General features: G+C 31.4%; 2 protein-coding genes across 2 annotated transcripts; one reads left to right on the forward strand and one right to left on the reverse strand.

Annotated features, from left to right (window-relative positions):
- Positions 1-10504: 10504 nt before the first annotated feature.
- Positions 10505-16011, forward strand: LOC101498115 (nudix hydrolase 19, chloroplastic). The gene is made up of 6 exons (XM_004488470.4): positions 10505-11192; positions 12589-12729; positions 12817-12921; positions 13860-13959; positions 14976-15068; positions 15495-16011. The coding sequence occupies exons 1-6, from the start codon at positions 10578-10580 to the stop codon at positions 15782-15784; spliced, it is 1344 nt and encodes a 447-aa protein (XP_004488527.1). The 5' UTR covers positions 10505-10577; the 3' UTR covers positions 15785-16011.
- A 348-nt stretch (positions 16012-16359) lies between these two features.
- LOC101503783 (putative zinc finger A20 and AN1 domain-containing stress-associated protein 8) lies at positions 16360-16797 on the reverse strand. Its single transcript, XM_004488484.3, has one exon. The coding sequence runs from the start codon at positions 16795-16797 to the stop codon at positions 16360-16362; it is 438 nt and encodes a 145-aa protein (XP_004488541.1).
- Positions 16798-18125: the final 1328 nt, after the last annotated feature.

An 18125-nucleotide genomic window follows, 5' to 3' on the forward strand; every position in this document is an offset into this window, starting at 1 on the left:
TGAGGGTTCAGAGGAGAAATAGGGTTTTGATTTTGTAGTAGGTTTGGGAGAGATGGATTTTGTTTGTGCCTTTACTTGTGTTGGAAGGGGAGTATTAGAGGAATCATCAGTCTTTGAATCTGAGATGATGAAGTAAAATGATTTTGGGTTAGAGGCTTTTGAGGTTCCAATTCCAGATTGTACCCTCATAGAACGTCTTTTGGAAATGGTTGGTTTTCTTAAATGCAGGGGAACTTGAGCAAGATTTGGCGTAGGGCATGTGTAAAGTGGTGGGAAGACAAGGGATTTGGATTGAAAACATTTGAGTTGTTTTTTGGGGAAGAAGACAGATAGTCAGAGGATGTAGAATCGGAGGAAGGGAGTGGTGGTGTTCGTCGTGGTGGTGGAGATGGTGATCGTTGAATAGAGGCAGATGATGGAGATGACGAGGATGGTGAACAGGAATAAGCATTCTTTCTTGCAGATTGTTTTGTGCGCGCCATTTTTCTTTGTTCGTAAAGAATTTGAGTGAGAGGGAGTTGGAGAAGAAGGACGGTGAGAACTGTTACTGGTTTTGGGGAAAAAGAAGTTGAAGTGGTTGAGATGTACACAAATTTCTTGATTTGATGAGAGATAGAGATAATGATTATTTTGAACCTTGGGAAGGAGGAAAGAATTTTTGGGGGCTACAGTAGCTTGTGTCAGTACTCTATTTGCAGACAAAGAGACACATGTATTAAATGCCAAGATTTCCCTTTTTGGTTTGAGAGGGAAAGTTATGACTCAGAAGAGAATGTTGGTTGACAAAACGGAGACTGATGTATGGAAAAACGGAGATTGATAAACATTCTCTGTTTTCTGCAGAAGTAGAATTTAACCAGAATTCTCTAGATTTTTTGTGATTTTCAGTTTTTCTTTAATTAAATTAAAACTATCTTCGACAAGAGGCTTTGTAAAGATGTCAGCAAGTTGATTTTGAGTATCAACAAAGATTAATTCAATATCTTTCTTATTGACATGATCACGAATGAAATGATGTTTTATTTCAATATGTTTTGATCTAGAGTGTTGTATTGGATTTTTAGACAAATTTATAGCACTTGTATTATCACAATAAATTGGAATACTGGAATAACTTACTGAGTAGTCTTGGAGTTGATTTTTAATCCATAGAACTTGTGAACAACAGTTTGCTGCTGAAAAATATTCAACCTCAGTTGTTGACAAGGCTATAGTGTTCTGTTTTCTGCAAGACCAGCTGATTAATGCTTCACCTAAAAACTGACATGCTCCACTTGTGCTTTTTCTTTCAATTTTATCTCCGGCGTAATCAACATCACAATATGCTATAAGATCAAAATGCGAACCCTTTCTATACCAAATACCAAGATTAGTGGTTCCAACAAGATATCTAAATATACGTTTTACTGCTGTTAAATGGGATTCTTTTGGTGCTGATTGAAATCGAGCGCATAATCCTACTGCGAGTACTATATCAGGCCTACTAGCAATTAGATAAAGCAAAGAGCCAATCATTTCTTGATATTCCTTTTCAGAAACAGAGTTGCCATTTTCATCTTTCTCTAAAGAAGAAGATGGATGCATGGGAGTGGTCATGATTTTTGATTCATTCATCTTGTATTTGACCAACAAATCTTTAATGTACTTTTCTTGACAAATAAAAATGTCGTTTTCTGATAGTTTAATATGCAAACCAAGAAAGTACCTTAATTCTCTCATCATGCTCATTTCAAATTCACTTTGAATAAGTTTCGAAAAACCTTCACACATTTGTTCATTTGTTGATCCGAAAATGATATCATCAACATATACTTGAACAATGAGTAAGTCATTCTCTTCTATTTTCTTAAATAATGTAGTATCATTTTTTCCTCTCAAGAATCCATTTTTTATTAAGAATGAACTTAATCGTTCATACCATGCTCTTGCTGCTTGCTTTATACCATATAGAGCTTTGGTGAGTTTGAAAACATGATTTGGTTTTGATTGATTTTCAAAACCTGGGGGCTGTTTTACATAGACTTGTTCATTTAAGAATCCATTTAAAAATGCACTTTTAACATCCATTTGAAAAAATTTAATAAGTTTATGAGATGCATATGCAAGAAGTATACGAATAGCTTCTAACCTTGCAACTGGAGCAAAGGTTTCATCATAATCTATACCTTCTTGTTGATTGTAACCTTGAGCTACTAATCTTGCTTTGTTCCTGATAACCTTACCTTCTTCATCTAGTTTGTTTCTGAAAACCCATCGTGTACTAATAATTGTTTGATCTAATGGATCAGGTACCAGGGTCCAGACTACATTTTTCCCAAACTGCAACAGTTCTTCCATCATGGCTTTTATCCAAGATTGATCAATAATGGCTTCTTTGATTGATTTTGGTTTGATCTGAGATATTATTACCATGTTGTTCTCATCATTCTTGAATGATTTTCTTGTTCTAATCCCATCAGTCGTGTCTCCAGTGATTCGGGTTTGAGGATGATCTTCAGTCGTTCTCCAGCTTTTTGGTGGAGAATGAAACAGAGATTATTTATCAATCTCTGTTTTTTGCAAACTGTTTTGCTGCTGTATTTCGATTGGAGTTTCCTCTTTCTCATCTTTTTTACTTATATCTAAGTCATCAAACTCATCAAATAGTATGTGCATACTTATTTCTACAACATTAGTTCTTAAATTAAACACTCTATATCCTTTAGAATAAGTTGAGTAACCAAGAAAGATTGCTTTATCCGATTTTGCATCAAATTTTCCAATGAGATCTTTGTTGTTTAAAATGTAACAGTAACAACCAAAGATATGAAAGTAAGAGATGTTTGGTTTTCTATTTTTCCAAATTTCATATGGGGTTTTGTTGATGATATTTCTTATGGATACATGGTTTAGAATATAGCAAGATGTGTTCACAGCTTCAGCCCAAAAATATCTTTCAACATTTGACTCTTCTAAAATGGTTCTTGCCATTTCTTGTAGTGTTCTATTTTTCCGTTCAACAACTCCATTTTGTTGTGGAGGTCTTGCACATAAAAGATTATGAGACATGTCAAGTTCATCAAAAAAGGTTTTAAAATAAGCATTTATAAATTCTCTTCCATGATCACTTCTTACAAAAATGATGTTGGATTCTTTTTTATTTTGAACTTTTTTGCAAAATATTTTAAATGCTTCAAATGCATCATCCTTTTGTTTCAAAAACAGAACCCAGGTAAATCTTGAAAAGTCATCAACAATAATAAAATTATATTTCATTCCTCCTAGACTTGTTGTTTTAACTGGCCCAAAAAGATCTATGTGAAGTAGTTCAAGAGTTATGTTTGTTGTTACAAAGTCTTTTGAATAAAAACTACTTTTGACTTGTTTTCCTTTTGCACATGCTTCACATATTTTATCTTTTTCAAAGTTAAGTTGGGGTAATCCTCTAACAAGATCTAATTTTGAGATTTTTGAAATGGTTTTCATACTGATATGCCCAGCTCTTTTATGCCATATCCATTTATCTTTATTGATTTATATAAAACATGATTCACCAGGTAGTTCTTCAAGATACAAAACATATAAATTTTTCTTTCGATTTCCAGAAAATAGAATTTCTCCAGTTTTAGTTTTTCTAATTTCACATACCTTTGGTTTGAAAATGACTTCACATCCATTGTCACATAGCTGACTTATGCTTAACAAACTGTGTTTTAAACCTTTCACATATTGAACATCAGTTATCTGAGCACAGTTTGTCTTACCAATGGTTCTGTTACATTTAATCTGAGCTTGGTTGTTATTTCCAAAAGTAACCGATCCTCCATCCTTCTTGATGAATGTTATAAAGTAGTTTTTATCTCCTGTCATGTGTCTTGAACAACCATTGTCCAAGAACCAAGGCTTTCTCTTTATATTTGGAAATCCAACCTGCATTCGATATTATTTCAGCCTTAGGTACCCACTTTGTTTTGGATCCTTGAGAGTTAGTTTTGAAATTTTCTTTCTTCTTAAGATAATATATCGTCCCTTTTTGATTGTTTTTTAAACCAACTGAATATTTACTTGTTGATTTCAAAAATGATTTAATAATCTGGGTTTTAGAAGATTTTGAACTTGGTTTGAAAACATTTGCAGATCGTTCTCCTTTTTCTGGTTTTTCTGGAGAAAGTTCAACTTTCATTCTGGAACTTTCTCCATTTTGAAAGCAGTCTAGAGAATGTTCTCTTTTTTGCAGTTTTTTCAAAACTGGTTTGACAAAATGATCTCCTCTCTTAATCACCTTTTTACTTTCAAACTTTTCATCTCTTTTTCTAAAATAGCAAGCAAATTTCAGATGTCCAAGTTTTTTACAGTATGAGCATCTAGTTTTGCATCTTTCTTCCTTTCTTTCTGGGACAAAGAAATTTTCATACCGTTTTGTTTTTTGAGTTTGATTGAAACCAAGGCCAACTTTATCAAAGATTCCTATTTGAGATCCCATAATTTTATGAAAGGCTTCAGTAGCTTTAATGAAATTTAATAAATTTGTTTTAAGAAGTTCATTTTCATTTTTAAGGCGAATGTTCTCTGTTTTCAGAGCAGAACGTTCTTGACCTTCTTCTTCTTCTTCTTCTTCTTCTTCTTCTTCTTCTTCTTCTTCTTCTTCTTCTTCTTCTTCTTCTTCTTCTTCTTCTTCTTCTTCTTCTTCTTCTTCTTCTTCTTCTTCTTCTTCTTCTTCTTCTTCTTCTTCTTCTTCTTCTTCTTCTTCTTCTTCTTCTTCTTCTTCTTCTTCTTCTTCTTCTTCTTCTTCTTCTTCTTCTTCTTCTTCTTCTTCTTCTTCTTCTTCTTCTTCTTCTTCTTCTTCTTCTTCTTCTTCTTCTTCTTCTTCTTCTTCTTCTTCTTCTTCTTCTTCTTCTTCTTCTTCTTCTTCTTCTTCTTCTTCTTCTTCTTCTTCTTCTTCTTCTTCTTCTTCTTCTTCTTCTTCTTCTTCTTCTTCTTCTTCTTCTTCTTCTTGGCTTTTGTCCACCTCTGTTTTGGGATTTTTGTTTTGAAATCCCTTTTTGAATTGATCTCATCTTCTCATCATTCTCTGTATTCTTCTGGTGAGAAAAGCAATTTCATAGTATCTTCTTGTTCGTTTTCTTCTAGTTCTTCCTCTATTTGTGCTGTGATTTTTTCTTGGAATGCTTTTAGTGCTATTGCCTTTCCCTTCTTGATTGGTTTGTCTTCTTGTAGCAGTACTTCATGTGCTCTTAATGTTCCAATTAATTCTTCTAGGGGAAGTGATTCAAGGTTCTTGGCTTGGCTTATAACTGTTACCATTGGTCTCCATATAATTGGAAGACACCTCATGATCTTACTTACTCTTTCTTTAACTGTGTAAGCTTTGCCAAGAGAACGCATTTCGTTTACTATTGTTGTGAATCTTGAGTACATTTCATCAATGGTTTCTCCTTCTTGCATTTCGAACAGTTCGAATTTCATTATGCCAATGTCTATCCTAGTTTCTTTGACATGGCTTGTTCCTTTATGATGAGTTTGCAGTGTATCCCAAACTTCTTTTAAAGTTGTGCATTCATATACTCTTTCACTTTCTTCCCTGCTTAAAGCACATGATAAGAATAACTGAGCTTTAGAATTTTGAAGTACCTTAGTTTTATCATCAGTTGTCCAGTCTGTTTCTTTCTTCATGGCAGAGTTTGAGTCATCTTGATCAACCCTTGGTATGAAGTCTCCATCTGTAATGATGCACCATATCCCTGTATCTTGAGACTTTAGAAACAAATGCATCTTATTTTCCAGAAGTAGTAATCTGATCCATCAAAGAATGGTGGTCTGTTTGAAGATCGTCCTTCAACAATGTACTTTGCTTTCGACATTCTTCTAGATCTTTTCTCTAGCACTTGCTAGGTGGTTTTGCTCTTTCTAGAGACCGAGCTCTAATGCCAATTGAAGTAGCAATGCCAATTGGTTTTTATTATAAAACGGAGAACGTTCTTGGTTAGCTTATAAAACAGAAAATTAGTTTGTGTTTTATCTTAGTTAATCAAACAAGCTTAATAAATAAAGAGATAAGATAGAGAATATTACACAAAGATATATCCTGGTTCACCCAACTCGGGCTACGTCCAGTCCTCACACTGTGAGATTTTCCACTAAGTGTTTAAAACAAAGAACCTTCTTGATTTTACAGCATCTAGTTTAGATCAACCTTGATCTGTTTCAGTCTCTATTACTTTCCACCTAGAAAGTAAATGCAACACCTATCTAACTTTGATAGGATTTAATACAATCTAAAGAAACTATAATAAAACTCTTATAGTTTGAGTTTTTACAATAAGATTTTTTTTTGATAGAATCTAAGATGTCTCAACTCGTGTTTGACATTCGATTCTTTACAAAGAAATCAGTAGTAATCACACAATCTGATGTTGGAATTTAGAACTGCTTCTTCTTTGTGAAAATTGAGAACTTCAAGTATGTGAGTGTGAATGATTATAGGAATTGACAGCACTTGAATTTCTTACTTAATTTCTAGATATTGGCCTTCCTTTCATAGGCGTTTAGAAGCAATTAATAAGGGTCAAAAAGAGCTGTTGGTAGTGCTCTGTTACTTTTGACCAAAACCAATATATGAAAATAAAAATAATCCAACCTTTGAATAATTTGAAACTGATTTGACTGAGTCTATTACAGCCTTGCTTAATCAGTTTTGTCTTCTAGTTTAAGGGCCTTTGAAGCTTCTCACTTAATCTTTGATGCTACAGCTTCGATCTGGAGCCCTAAATCTAGCCAAAATAGTTTGGAGAAAGATTATAAGCCATTGCAGAAGTAAACAGAACACTGCTGTAATTATGCAGAAAACAGAGATTGATTATCAATCTTCATCTGTCAATTTGATCTTTCTGGAGATTTGATGATCAATTTGGAGTTCCTGTTTTGATCTTTCTGGATGTCTTTGTAATGTCTTAACATATATCAAGGTTGATCAAACTTTCTTGACAATTTGATTTAAGTGGTTTCAAACTGTTTCAACTGGTCTGTTTCGAGTCCTTTTATTTTAATGATTCGAGAACCTTCTCGTACTGGGATGAATCCTATTTGTTCCTTGCCATGTACTGATGATATTGGTATAAAATTCAGAGGCAAAGGCTTTGTTAAACTGGTGGAGATTGATTGGTCAAGATGATGTGATGATCATTCTTGAAACTGGAGATCATTATCTGTTTTTGTCCATAATGTTCTTGTTACAGTTTTGAACTGTTTTTCTTTGCTTTGCTTGATTTTTTTCTTTAATTAAATTCACTCAAAAGTACAAGTTAAATTAACATAACATTTTAGAATCATAATTAATTATCTTAATTAACCTTTGTTTATTTTCATCAAAACTTTAAATATAGAGTTTGTCTCAACAAAAATATGATATTTAATTTATTAATTAAAATTTTAAATATTTGACATCCCCAAAACATGTGTTCAAGCTCCACCACTGATGAAAGATGAAAATACAACTTTGTTTTTATGTGGAAACCCCTCAAGAGATTGACATTATTAAAAGATTTAGGAACATTGATATTATTATATGTGTTTTAGGAACTTTGATATTGGTAATGTGTCGAGGAAGTATAATTCATTCTACATTTTATTTGGTAAGTGATCCATTATTTATAGCATTTTCACCAAGCAAGATGTGCATCAACTTATTAGTATCTTGCATAGTCCAAGTTTCATAATTTTCTTTATCTCTCCATTTTCCTTTGTTATTTCCTTGTTGTAAATCCCCTATATGATTAGTAATACGCCAATAATAATAATAACCATTTAATAATAAACATAACAACATCATACTACTATTAATAAATAATAATATTTTTAGTTCTTATAAAATTTTAAAATACTATTTTTAACCCTTATAATAAAATTCTCAATATTTTAGTCTCTAATTTTATTTTTATTTTTTTTAGTGTCTATTTTAAAATACAAATTGTAAAAAAATTAATATTTTTAGTCTCTAGCAAATAGTTCCTATAAAATTAAAATAATAACCTCAAACCCTAAACAATAAACTTCAAACACTAATTCCTACTAATAATAATAACCTCAAATCCTAAACCTTATTATATAACATGAGACAAAACAATTTATTTATTAAATTATAACAAGACAAAATAATTTTTTTTATTAAACAAGACAAAACATAAAAAACATATTAATTTGGAGAAATACTAACATGACAAAACATAAAGAACTCAAATCAATTTTTTTATTAAAAAAACAATATAGTAGAATTAAAAAAATCAATGATAACATACAGAACCAACCAAAATATGTCAATGTGAAAAATACATGAAGAACCAACAAATAAATAAATAAAAATATAATAAAAAAACTAACAAAATCAACATAAAAGAAATACATGAAGAACAACAAAGATATGAAGAATCAAAACATGAAAGTGACACAAAAGAAGATAAAGAAAAATAAAAATCTAATAGAGAGATTCGAAAACAGTAAAAAATAATAGCAGGATTATTGAAAGAATCTCTAAGATTTTGGTGAGATTGTTGAATGAGAGTTGTCTATTTTTGAATATTAAAAGATAATTTTTAAGTTGTAAAAAATTTCAATTGAATACCATCGAACTTTGTTGCCCTCTTTAAAAATATTAGAAATCTCAATTAAATATCTTAAGAATTATTTATAATCTTTTAAAATCTTAATAGAATACCAAATAATTTATTTTAATTCAAAATTCTTTTAAATTCTCAATTCAATACACTAATTATACATCAAATTAGACTTTAATGGAAAAGTAAACTATTGCATTTCAAAGCCACGAGTAAATTGAGTTTTTTATGTATATATCCATTTTTTTTTATTTTTTCTTTAAATGCCATACTCTCAAATTAAATTCCCTGAATGTCCTACTTTTTGGTTTCAACAGGAAGTCGTTCTTTGGGGGAAGCGACCTCCTGAAGAGAATTTTTTATTTTATTTTAATAGGAAGTCATTTTCCGGGGAAACGACCTCCAACTGGATAACAATAATTTATTATAACATTTATTTAACATTTTATTTAGTTGGAGGTCGCTTTTCTGGGAAACTACTTCCTATTGAAATACAAAAAATTCCTCTTTACGAGGTCGCTTTCCCAAAGAACGACTTCAATCAAAATGAAAAAAAATTTACGTAATTAACAATTTTTTTTTTAACTTTAGAAAAAAAATCAATCAAAATGAAAAGAAAAACTAATCGTAGGAGATGAATGCAACCAAAAAGAATATAAAACAATAACTAACCACCAAATACTTTGATGAAATAAAAGATTAAGTGAGCAATGAAAAGAACAGCATCCCACCTTTTTCCTAAACCATATTGATATTCTTAAGAGTCTGACACACATATGAAATAAGGTCTCACAAAGTATTTATATAATCATCTAACTAAATTTTAAGATTGTATCTCTTTCAGTTGAAGTGATGAACCCAAAATTAATGAGAATGTAGAGGCGCATACTTGGGGAAAAAGTAATGGCTACAGATATACAAAAAAAACTTAGGGTGGATCTAAAAATCAACACAATAAGAATATGAGACAATGAAGTAGATAACATGATGTATACCAGAAATTTCATGAATCTCTTGGTCTTCATAATTACTTTTAATATTTGAAAAAGATGAAATGAAGAGGTAGAGTGAATGGGGAAGAAAGATAATGACTGGTGGGGTGAAGTGAACGGAGAAAATCATAATATATACATTAATTACATTGGAAAAGAAATATGGAAATATAAGATGTTGATGGTTTAGGCCCCTAAATGGTTAGCAGTGTGTGAGAGATGAAATGGAACTTTGGAAAAAGTGAAAAATTGGAACTTTGGAAAGATGCAATGGGTAAACAGTAGCAATGGAGTGAATTGTTGGAGTAAGTAGGTGAAGATTTTTGCACGTGACAATAATTAAGAAACTGGTTTAGGCAGGATTTGTTACAGGTTTAGGCGCCAAATATGTAGTTTATTATTTTGCTGTAGTAAATTAAAGATTGGTAAATATACATATTATCTTTGACTAATTGGAGTTTTTATTTTTTTGTTAAGAATGTGAAGGAAATAAAGAAATGATGAAATAAATATATAATCCCTAATAGTATTAATGATTATCAGATCTACAACTTATAAATTTAATATCTTTCGCTACTAAAAGAAATCACCCGAGTTAATAAACTTTTTTGAGTTGAAAGATAACTCTCAATTAAATTTTATCTTTATAAATTAGTTTAGGGCTTGTTTTTAAAATATAAGTTAACTTATAACTTAATTTAAAATATAAAGGCTAAAACTACACATTAAGAAAAATTAATTGACAAAAAAATTTATTTCTATATTTGTTTAGAGAAAATAGAGTATATATCATGAGTATAAATTAATTTTATATTTATGATAAATTAAAGTTATTGATTTATTATTATATTTTCATAACCAGATAATAAATGACTGTGTTACAACACACATCCAATATTGTTATTTCTTTACTTTTGTGTTTCTTTTACGGTAACAATGCACCCCCAGTAATGACATTTCTATCAAAACAAAATTCACGACAACTCTATGGAAGAACATGGTGAAGCTCCTACCATCTTCAAAATTAATCTCCAAAATCTATCTTCCTAAGAAACTCTCATATAAATCACCACGTTTCACAACCCCTTTCTCTCAATACAATTGCCATCTCACTTTCCGAACCACAACCACCACTACCATCATCATGTCCATAAACCTACACTGCCACGCGTTCGCAGGCAACCCACTAATATCCAAAACACCAAACCGAGGCGATCCGTTTTCTCCCACAACTGCATTCGAAACCCTGACATCACGAATCTCTGAAATCACCTCTCACCACTCCCTTTCCCCTAATTTTAAGGTACTCCCCTTCAGAAACGGGAAGCCCCTCGCTTCTTCCTCTGGTAGCGAGTCATGGCGACTCGGTTGGATCGGTCTGAGCGAACTCGGTGGGTTAATGAGTTCTGAACTGAGCAGCCACTCGTTCGTGTATCTGGGTTCGGATGCGGAGGAAGATGCGGTTTACTGGACGATTGATGTTTCAGGGGAGAGTGGATTTGTGCCTGAAATTGGCGGCGTAAGGTTTAGCTTTGTGGAGCTGAGGACGCTTATGGTTGCTACTGATTGGATTGATTCTAAAGCCATGGGAAACTTGGCTATTGCTGGTCATGTAAGTTCCTTTTTGTTGTGTTGTTGAGAAATTATATTTTTTAGTGAAGAAACTGTTTTCTCTTTAGGGTATAATTTGTGATTGATGCTATTTTTTATCTTTTAAAGTAGGATTTGGTTGAGACAGAACATTATACATGGCTTATTTGGTGTTTTTGCAAAATAAAACAGAACTAGTTATTGGAATGACAATTGGTACATTTAGGATCTGGCTAGTGGTTCATTGTTGTCATAAATAAAATGATATAGTGGAAAATTATAATTTCTATGGCGGACAAGAATACCTGAGTTGCTCAAAACATCAACCATGATTGATGCTATTCTCTAGAAGTAGAAGTTCATGGCTCACACGGTAAAATGATTGATGCTGGTTTGACAAAAACAAGGGGAAACAGACAACTATGAGTTGAGTTTTAAGGCAGACATGTCTGTTTTTTTCTTCTTCTTGTTTTAGCAAATTAGGTCACTTTCTTAGACGTTACAACAAGGAGGACCATGAATTTATACATTTGAGACCGACACCGGTCATCATTGGAATTTTTTATGAATTCAAGTATTGACCACCCTGATAACCCTATCAAGGTGGTCCACCGTGACTGTAGAACTTCTCCTTTATTGATATATTAGATAAGGATAACCATATGAAAAATACATAACATAAAAAAACAAAACAACACCTTTTTATCTGCCTTACACAGCAATTTCGTGTAAAACTATTTGGTGGTAGTGTTAGGAGGGTTTAGAACATAATTTAATAGTAGTCAGTTGTCATCTTAGAAAGTAGAAACAATAGCCATGTTTTTTTTCAGCTTTTTAAGAAAGGAGCCCAACAACCTTATTAGTGACTGATGCTGTTTTATCTCATCCATTGGACCAACAATTATTGGCAGAAAATTTGACTTCAATTATCTCAGATTAATATCTGAAGAGCAAGTGAAGAAAACATCCAAATATGTTTATTTTAAAAATACCATCACGTAAACAAAATTTTGTTAGGATTGAATGTGATTTCAAATTTTCAATATTTATTTTTATTTTATTCACCTCAGATGCTTGGCATCAAATTACAGGAGGAGAAATTTATTTTCTACTTGCTCATGTTCACCTCCTGCTATACATTCCCATCTTTTGTTCCCAAATAAATTCTCAATGTGAGAAATAGTCGATACTTTTTACAAGCTTGGGAATTGGTTATTACTCTTTATTGTACTGTTTTGTGGATATATCATATTTCTTTGTGACAAATACTTCAATACTTATGCAAGTTTCTGCAATTATATTATTTTTCTAGTTTGTTGACCTTTATGATACTTCATTCTTTGATATCTGTTATAAGATGTTTTCATATCACAATACCAATAGGCAATGCTGCTTTACTAATTCCTGGATTTGGCCAGGCCAGAGCACTGTTAGAATGGCATAATATTTCACGTTTTTGTGGACATTGTGGAGAGAAAACAGTCCCAATGGAAGCTGGGAGGCGGAAGCAATGTTCAAATGAATCATGCAAAAAGAGGATATATCCACGAGTTGACCCGGTTTGCTATCTTCTTGTTTGAGTGTTGATTGATCAATTGAATGATTCGGTGTTTTGCTGACGACTCTGGTCAATTGATCTTATACAGGTAGTCATTATGCTGGTAATTGATCGAGAGAATGATCGTGCCCTTTTGAGCAAACAATCCAAATTTGTACCTAGAATGTGGAGCTGCTTAGCAGGTTTTATAGAGGTGTGTTCTTGACCTAATTTAAAGCCACTTCATTGTTTAGGTACTCTAACTAGAATTCCAACGGATTGGATTATATTGATTTTAAAGGGAAAAGTCATTTGATTCGATCTCTTCGGTTTCCGTATTTTTCACCCAATTAGTTTGGTTTATATTTGAGGAGCTATTAAATAAACTTAATAATACATAATGAATATAATAAAACAAATCTTATCTTAGATGCCCATGGAAGCATAGGTAAGGAGGGTTGATTAAATTAAGGGTAGTCCAATAGATATAGGTAGAGGAAGACTAATGTAAACTATTAGTCAAATCATTATAATAAATTTAGAGTTAAATGGTCTGTCTTTCGATGTGGTTCTTGACATAACAATATGGTATGATTTAATCCTTCTAGCTGACCCCACTTACTGCTCAAACTGTGCTGTTATAACATGAATCAGAGTTATTGATCTTGTTAGCTTGACAAATATAGGGAAAGCTAATTTGAATTGGTGTACTAGCTCTTTGGCTACTATAATGGCAATCATATATCTTTTACTAAGTGACAATTTTCTGTTTGAGATTGCAAAATCTCCTGATTTATATTGTGCAATTCTTAAATTTCATTTCATCCTTTTAATTGGGGAAGTCTCATGTGTTCAAGTGCTGAACAATTTTTGGTTTACCACATGCAGGAATTTGATTAAATAATAATAAATTTTATTTTATTTCTGAAAACCAAACTAAACTAATATAGACATGTATTTATTAGGTTTTGAACTGTCAAAAGTTCAAATCTTCTGTTTTGAAAGGAAAGGACATGTCACAAAAGCAGGAATTCTTTGGCTTGAGATTAGATTTTAGTACGGATGGATATTTTCATTTTTTTTTATTTGTAATCTTTTATCACTATATTTTTAAAAATTTATTCGTTTGTATCTGGGTATTTCATTTACTAGCCAGGAGAAAGCTTGGAGGAAGCTGTGAGAAGAGAAACATGGGAGGAGACTGGTATTGAAGTGGGAGAAGTTGTATATCACAGTTCTCAGCCATGGCCTGGTATAACATTTTACATAACTTTCATTTAATTTAGGTTTTATACTGTTTTTTTTTCTCCATTGTTTGTATGTGATAGAACACCTAGGCCCAATCCATGTAAGCCCATTTCTAGGAGAGTGCGGAAAGGAAGGAAGAAGAGTTAGTTAGTAACCTCCCTGATTTTAAGGGATTTTCGGTCATAAGAAAGGGGGAAGGATAATAGGAAAATCATGGAGAAAAGTTGTTAGTAACCTCCCTGATTTTAAGGGATTTTCGGTCATAAGAAAGGGGGAAGGATAATAGGAAAATCATGGAGAAAAGTTGTTAGTTTACCATTAGGAGAAGTAATTCTCTGTTTAGGAGCTTAGCTCTGGTTTAGGAGTTAAAAGAACTTTTGTTTATCAAGCTTAGCTCTGGTTTAGAAGTTCAAAGAACTCTGGTTTATCATTTCCATTTCTGTTTTCCTCAATTTTAAGAGCTTGAAGCTCATCATTTTCAGTAAATAAATTCATTTTCATTATCTTAAAATTCTGAGTCCTATCAGCATACGAAAATCTTTATTCATAAACATCTGACAGAAAATCTTATAGGATATGTGTACTATTTGAAGATGATTTTGATAACTCAGATCATGCCTTTATTAATGAATTGATGGTTTTACTTTGTAGTCTTAATTGTAAATGCAATTACATTCCAATTCCTCATTTTGCTTAATTACGTCTGGCTATTAGTAAATTTTAAAGAATTCTATTCTCCTAAATTTCACCTTACTTCAGGATCTTTTTGGGGATACCCTATTTCTTACTTTATCATAATCTAACAAGCAATTTAATCACTTGTGTGGTGTTCTGATCATATTCAAAGTAGTCTACAATTCATGAATATTGTAATATTTTGTCAGCTTTCAAAAGTAGTTAAGTGCAAGGTAGTCTAATGTACTTAAATAACACATACTTTGTGTTCTCTTATCTCATCAAAATTATAAATGTTCTCCCGTCTTTTGTATGTTAATACTTTCTTTTCTGTTGGCTTTCTAGTTGGACCAAACAGCATGCCATGTCAGCTGATGGTTGGATTCTTTGCATACGCTAAATCACTCGAAATTAATGTGGATAAGGAAGAGTTGGAAGGTATATATATATATATTGACCACCAGTGTTTTATTGAATTTACTTATTACCCAATGCATCCTTTTTTCCTTAATCTAAATGCATGGAAAATAGTGGATACTGATGAAGACTGTTTAACTGAAGACTCGTTTAAATTACAACTATGCAATGGTTTAACTTCTCAAGCATTCACATCAACCCCACTGCGCACAAGCCCGGATTCACTACAGTCACCCCCCCTCCCCCAACTGCAGTGCAGCTAGGCATATCAGAACCATCCAATTAAGATCAGACGGTCCAGATTTCAAACTCGGAATTTTAATTTGAAATACTTAAAATTTGGATAGTCCGATCTTAATTGAACAGTTCAGATATGCTGACTGCATTGCAGCCAACAGCAGCAAATCCCACTTCACACATGTAATATGCTTCAACTTGTTTCTGTAGATGCTCAGTGGCACAGTAGAGAAGATGTAAGAAAAGCTCTGACATTTGCCGAGTACAAGAAAGCCCAGAAAACTGCAGCAGCAAAGGTAGAACAAATGTGTAAGGGTGTAGAAAAAACTCACAGCTTGTCTACAGATTTCAATGTGGAAAGTGGTGAACTTGCACCAATGTTTGTTCCTGGACCCTTTGCAATAGCCCATCATCTTATTTCCTCTTGGGCATTCCCAGATCATAATATAAACGGAAGTGAATGCCATTCCAAACAACCTACTGGTTCTGCAAATTTGTAGGATTGACTGACTATTTTGTGGACAGCTTTGGATATAAGGCTTATCTATTTTATTATATTGTTATGTATCTCTTGAAGGCATACTGTAGCTATAGAAGTTTTGAATTTTTCAATTTGTAAAGATTATGTACACCAAGAATTGGAAACATTTCCATTTTAGACTAAATAAAGTCATGTTATAATAATATTATATCATATAGAGACAAATCTTAAGATTGGTTGGTTGCATTTTGTTTCTGTGGGAAACTTTCATCTTTTATCATTTTTTGGCTTTAGTACTGATCATATTGTCGTGTTACTACTGATAAGATAAAATGTTGCAATTCCTTATGGAAGGACAAGTACTATATCCATTAAGAAGATCAAAACAAATCGATAATAACAAGAAAGCATAAAAAATGCAATAACAAGAAAGCATAAAAAATGAATCGTTTTTTTTTTTTGTTCTTTTTATTATAACAAATTGAAATGACTAATACAGTATCAGAAAAATCGTATTAACAAAGAAAGAATGGTAAGAATTACAGCTCTTGACAAAGAAAGAAAATAAAAAACTAATATGTATTTGTTCATATCCTATATCCTTGAATCTAATTTGTCACCAACACATTTTGGGTTTTGTTTGGCCAAAATTTGGCGACCAATGTTTTTCCAATCAACATTACATGAGTGTGTTTCTGGGTATCTATGTCTTCCACAAAATAAATCTCCACAGCGACACTCGAATCCAAGTATTCCAACTTTTTTGTTGCAACTATTGCACCTATTTTTCTTCTTGATGGTTGTAGTGTCTGTGAGAGTAATAGAATCAATAGCTGCACAGAAATCAGTTACAGAGCTCTCCGAAACACTCTGTTTTTGAGAAGGAGATGATGAACCAAGAACAGGACCTTCCATTTCTGATGCTTTGGTGTTTTCTTCGATGCAATCTTTGTAACACTTTGAACAAAAGTTTTTGTTTTCAGCAGAACCGTAGAAACCACAACCATTACGACAACGCGTTAGATGAACCATATTGTTTCACTTCGATTGGCTTAGGGAAAAACGTAAAAGGATGTTGATATCACTTAACAAATTTAGAGAAGAAGAAAACTTTCAGAGAAGAAGAAAGGTTTCTCAAAGTGAATATGCAAAAGAAATAGTTGATTGATTTATTGAAAGCGGGTGTTTAATTTATAATGAATAATGGCACTAAGTAAGATTATAAAAAACATATCTCCTCTCATTAATAGCATATCAATTAGTCAAGAGTTCATTCAATCAAATCCAATTAATGATAGATATATCTTAATGAGCTTTTTATGATATGCTCGATACATATCTAACGGTAATATAATTTATTTTCCATTTTTTTTAGAAGTAATTTATTTCTAGTTAAATTATTATTATTTGGTAGAGTGTAAGATAGAAATCAACAAGATACCATATAATTTTTTTGGTCTCATTTATTATGATTGTAAAAATAATGTAAAATTTCAAATATATTAAAATTTTAAATTAATAATAAATAGTAAATTATAAAAATAAAAATAATGTGAAATAATAAATAAATTTAAAAAATAGTATGTAATTTCATAATAGGAGTTATTTTGTAATTTGATATAACTTAAAAAAAAATTGATAAACTAGAATATATATTAATAAAAAAAATAAAAGGAATGAAAAATAATAATTCAAGGAGCAAAAATAAACATGAGAGGAAAGAAGACAACCATCTGAATTTTTTAAAACAAAACTGGATTAAAATAAGAAGTCGTCGAAAAATATTAAATGTAAATACTAATTAATTATTAGTTATTGTTAAAAAATATTATTAGTAATATTATTCTCTTAAATTTATAGACAACCATAGAGAAGTTTACTCTGATCACTTAATTTTGCTTGTTTGTTTTTCTATCACCACTCAAAAGTCTTAAAATCAGCATACTACTAAGTAAGATCCTCAAAAACATATCTCCTCGTTAATAGAAAATTATTAGAATAGGGACTAAAATAAAAACATGTAAAGACTAAACTTTTAAAAAAATTATTTAACATGTATTTGAAAAAAGCATGTTTTCCTTAAAAAGGAAAAAGTATGTTTAACATAATTTTTCAATATAACTCAATTATTTATTTATTTTTAAAATAAAAAACAAAAAAATAATTTATTTTTTATTTTTTCCAAAATAAATGATTTGATATTTTATCAAATTTTAGAAACGTATCAACATTCAATAATATTTTAAAATAAAATTCTTTATTTACTCACATTCCAACTATTCATATTAAAATAAACTCGCCGCTTTAAAAAGAAAAGAAACAATACGTTATCTTGATCAATTCTCATTCCAATTGATTTG

Source organism: Cicer arietinum, chromosome 1, assembly GCF_000331145.2.
Source record: "Cicer arietinum cultivar CDC Frontier isolate Library 1 chromosome 1, Cicar.CDCFrontier_v2.0, whole genome shotgun sequence".
Taxonomy (NCBI): Eukaryota; Viridiplantae; Streptophyta; class Magnoliopsida; order Fabales; family Fabaceae; genus Cicer; species Cicer arietinum.